The following is a 3,975-nucleotide window of genomic DNA, read 5'->3' as shown; positions in this document are numbered from 1 at the left end:
AAACCAAGAAAAGGACATCCTGTTTACAACAACTATTCATTCATCTTCACAAGATCACTTCAACAAGCAATTCGACTACTCCATTGAATCTCATTTTTGATTTCAAAGTGAGAATGATCCATCTTTCTGTTTGTTTGTATTACTGAATCCATTGAACAGTCATTCTTTTGATGTTTAGGAGATTGTTAATTCTCTATATCCTCTATCTCAGTATCTCTCTTTATTGGAAGAAACATTCTCTTTCAACTCAGAATCAACTATCCCAAGATAAATTGTTCTTGAAAAGAACAACCATCTTCTCTCAATTCTGTCAAGATACTACTGATTACTTTATGACCTTGACAAATGGAATTGAAGAGGAACAAATCATTGATTTGTTTGGTGTGGTTGAACACAACACTCTTATCATTGAGGGATTCATCAATGTGTGGCATTTGAAAGATTGCTCCAATCACACTCATGTCAACTATACTCTTGTGTATCAAGGGAAGCAATACTTCAACTCAAGGCCATTCATTCCTCAAGCTCAACACAATCATATCCGATTTGTGATCCATGAAAAACAATCACTCTGGAATAGTGTCATTCGAGTTGATCTCATCGACAATCACTTGAAGCATGTGTATCCAGGAATCAAAGTGTGTGTTCGAGCAGTTCCTCCTGTCAAACAGAATATGGCAGTGTGTGTATATGCTGCGAAACAAAACTCTATCAATGAAATGAGGAACTGGTTTGCATTCTTCCTCATGTTACGAGTTGATCACATTATTGTGTATGTAACAGATGTGAATCCATCCTTCTATACTGAATTCAAACACATTATTGAGAATGGATTTCTGATTCTGAAACAATTCAATTGGCCACGCAATGGTATTCATGGTTTGATCATTCACAGCAATCAAGAAGTTCAAGTCAATCATTGTTTCTATTTCTATCGTTATCAATTCAAATCCATTCTATTCTGTGACTTTGATGAATTCGTTTTCAGTGAGAAGTATCCTTTCGATCTTTTCAGTGCTACTCACATCTATAGGAATAAGAATGTGTCATCAATCCAGATTCCTTCTCAATATGCTTCTGACAAAGATGGAGATGAAAAGAATCGAGAAGAAGTATTAGGAAATGGAACTCAGTTTGATGTTTATCCATATCGATACACATTCAAGGAAACAAGGAGAGAGAAACTGATCATCTTTGATATCTTTGATGGATTAGTTCGTATTCATGATACCATTCAATCAAGATTGAATGCTTATGCTGATCCAATATATCTACGAATTGCTCATTTCAGAAGAGGATTGAGAAATGGAAAACCCTCCTTGTATTCAAATCATAGTTATTACACACAACAACTAAGGAAGACAATCCAGAAGATCCATTCTCCTGTTTGTTGAATGAAACAGTATTAATATGAGATTTCGTTCTCTATTCTATTTTGTTTCTGTTTTCTTTTATGTTCTATTCATTAGTTATGGATTGAATGCTATGGTGAATCTCACTCTCTATCGTGTTGATTTCTCCTTATCTCCTCGTTTGTATGATCGCGAAGTTAAGTTCTTTCACTATTCTGGAGGACTAGGAAATAATCTCTATGGATTAGTGAGTGCTTATACAATTGCCAGTATTCTTGATGCCAAGTTGACATGTAAGGATTGTATTCAATAATGAGTTAGTGGAATCCAAGTACAAGTTTGAGGATCTATTCGATCTCTATGATTACAAGAATCAGTTAGTGAAGAAAGACAAAAAGGATAAGTTGAGTGAATACTCCACTAGTTGTTTCAAGGATTATGGTGAAATGTCAATTCAATTACGAAATACATCATTATCAAACATATTCCGATCCAAGAAGATCATCATCAAAACTCATTGTCCTCTATTCCAATGGATTCTATGTAATGAGGAGAATCGAAGGATTCTCAAGGAAAAGGGATTATTGACAAACTACAACTCTTCAGCAACTTCTGAAGTCAATGGATTCTTCTATCTATCCTCAATTCTTCATCGATTTCGTATCAATCCAAGCATTCTGAAAGAAGCTCGAAGACGTCTTCCTTTGGATAATGGACAGTCTGTGAATGGAATGCACATTCGGATTGGCCGTCATAGAGGATTTCAAGATAATAGTTTCTTTCTTTATGAAGATGATATTCCTCGATTTGCTCAGTGTGCCAAGAAGTTTCATCTGGAAGGGAATCATTCATATGTTGCATCAGATTCACCAATTGCTAAGGAATACTACTCCAATTCCAGTCAATGGAAGAACTACATTGTGTCATCTACTGTAGCCAAACATACTGAAGGATCTACAAACAAGACTGTATATTCAGATGCTTTTGTAGATATGATTGCTCTTTCTCTCTGTTCGAGTCTGGTTGGAACATGGAGAAGCTCCTATACAACAATCTCAGGAGCATTTCAAGGGAATATTCCATTCTATATCCTTCGTGGATGGATTGGAGCTTGTAGAGAGAATGTAACAGTGAGATTTGGTTATTCAGTTTGTTTCAACAAACTCATAATCATAGATTATCATTAGTCCCAATAGAATGTGGAATTGATGATTCGATTGATACATTTCTGTCTCATTAACATATTACTAAACTTGGTTGGATGAATATGAGCACATGTACGAACGAATAGTCGTCCAATATGATTACAGTTTGGGATACCACTTCCATTAACCATGGCCACAGCTGTTGGTACAGCTATCTCTAGAAACACTCTGTATTCATACATCGTTTGAAGGATATCCCGAACAAACTGAGAATGTCTTCTGTACACATAAAAGAAATCTCCTCGTCCCCAATAGGGTTGAGTAGTAACATGATAAGGACCACTATGAACATCATATCTGTTCAGTTCTTCAAGTGCCAATGTTACTGCTTCAAAGTTTGTAATTCCAAAAGTGTTCTTATATGAGGTGAATTTCCAACGATTGGATTCATATAATTCTCCTTTTCTCTCATAATAGCTCACATTGAATGGTAATGTATTGAGAACCCATGGATTGAGACAACTATCATCATTAAGGAACATGAATCCATAATAGTTGAATCCTTGTCTCGAATTGAATAGATCATATGCATTTATGTATGATCGATAAGAATAGAATCCCATTATTGGAACACCTGTTCCATATACACCAATTGCCTCACTCTCCACAGCTCCAACAAAGATCAAATCAACTGAATACTTGAACCGTTTAGAAAACTCAATGAAATAACGATGTTCAATGAAATGAACAGGTGTATAGTTGAAGTAATGAAAGTTCACTATGAATAGAATGGTATCTGTTGTGTTGAATTGACATCCACGACTCATCTTACCGTTTCTGTATTGTCGAAGATACTTACATGCCAACAGTTGGTTTCCATGAGATATTGAATTGCTACGATGAGGAATAGACTCAGTCATGATAGACCTCTTGGGGATAGATAAGAGAAAGAGGAACACACAGTTGATAAACAAGCAATAATGAATTAGATTCATTTGATGAAGTATTTTAACAATCTAGTCTTAGTCACATTAGCCTGATTGTGGTCATACTAAGCTCTCTTTTCATGATACTTGAGGTTAATTGCTGATTGTATTTCGAAGGATGAAAATGGTCATATTCAATACTTAACGGAATAGTAGTCAACATCAATGTCTTTTGAGTTCAGGAGAGATGTAGAATGCTCAATATCACTCTCCTCCTAAGCTACAGAGGCATCTAATGGTCACCAAGAATCCATCCAATAATGACAGAGTATTCAAATGCATTCTCTATTCTGAAACAGATTCTGGATTCTTTGGACATACATTATTGTATTCATTCAATCAGTTAATACTAAGAGAAATGGATTGTTTCAGAATAGACAGTGAAGGATCATGTTGCTTTCACTATCAATCCAAGAAAGAAACCTCATAATTGCTTTCATTCAAACAACAGTATTCAATATCACTACTATTACTCATTCAAAGACTAGATTC

General features: G+C 35.3%; 1 protein-coding gene across 1 annotated transcript; it reads left to right on the top strand.

Moving 5' to 3' along the window:
* Window positions 1-332: 332 nt before the first annotated feature.
* JH06_5396 (hypothetical protein) lies at window positions 333-1,394 on the top strand (the record flags this gene model as incomplete). Its single annotated transcript, XM_014669806.1, has 1 exon — window positions 333-1,394. One exon carries the CDS (start codon window positions 333-335, stop codon window positions 1,392-1,394), a length of 1,062 nt encoding a protein of 353 aa, XP_014525292.1.
* Between the last annotated feature and the right edge of the window lie 2,581 nt (window positions 1,395-3,975).

This window comes from Blastocystis sp. subtype 4, assembly GCF_000743755.1.
Source record: "Blastocystis sp. subtype 4 strain WR1 chromosome Unknown seqid_0404, whole genome shotgun sequence".
NCBI classification, from domain to species: domain Eukaryota; class Bigyra; order Opalinata; family Blastocystidae; genus Blastocystis; species Blastocystis sp. subtype 4.
This window is presented reverse-complemented; position numbering and strand designations above follow the sequence as displayed.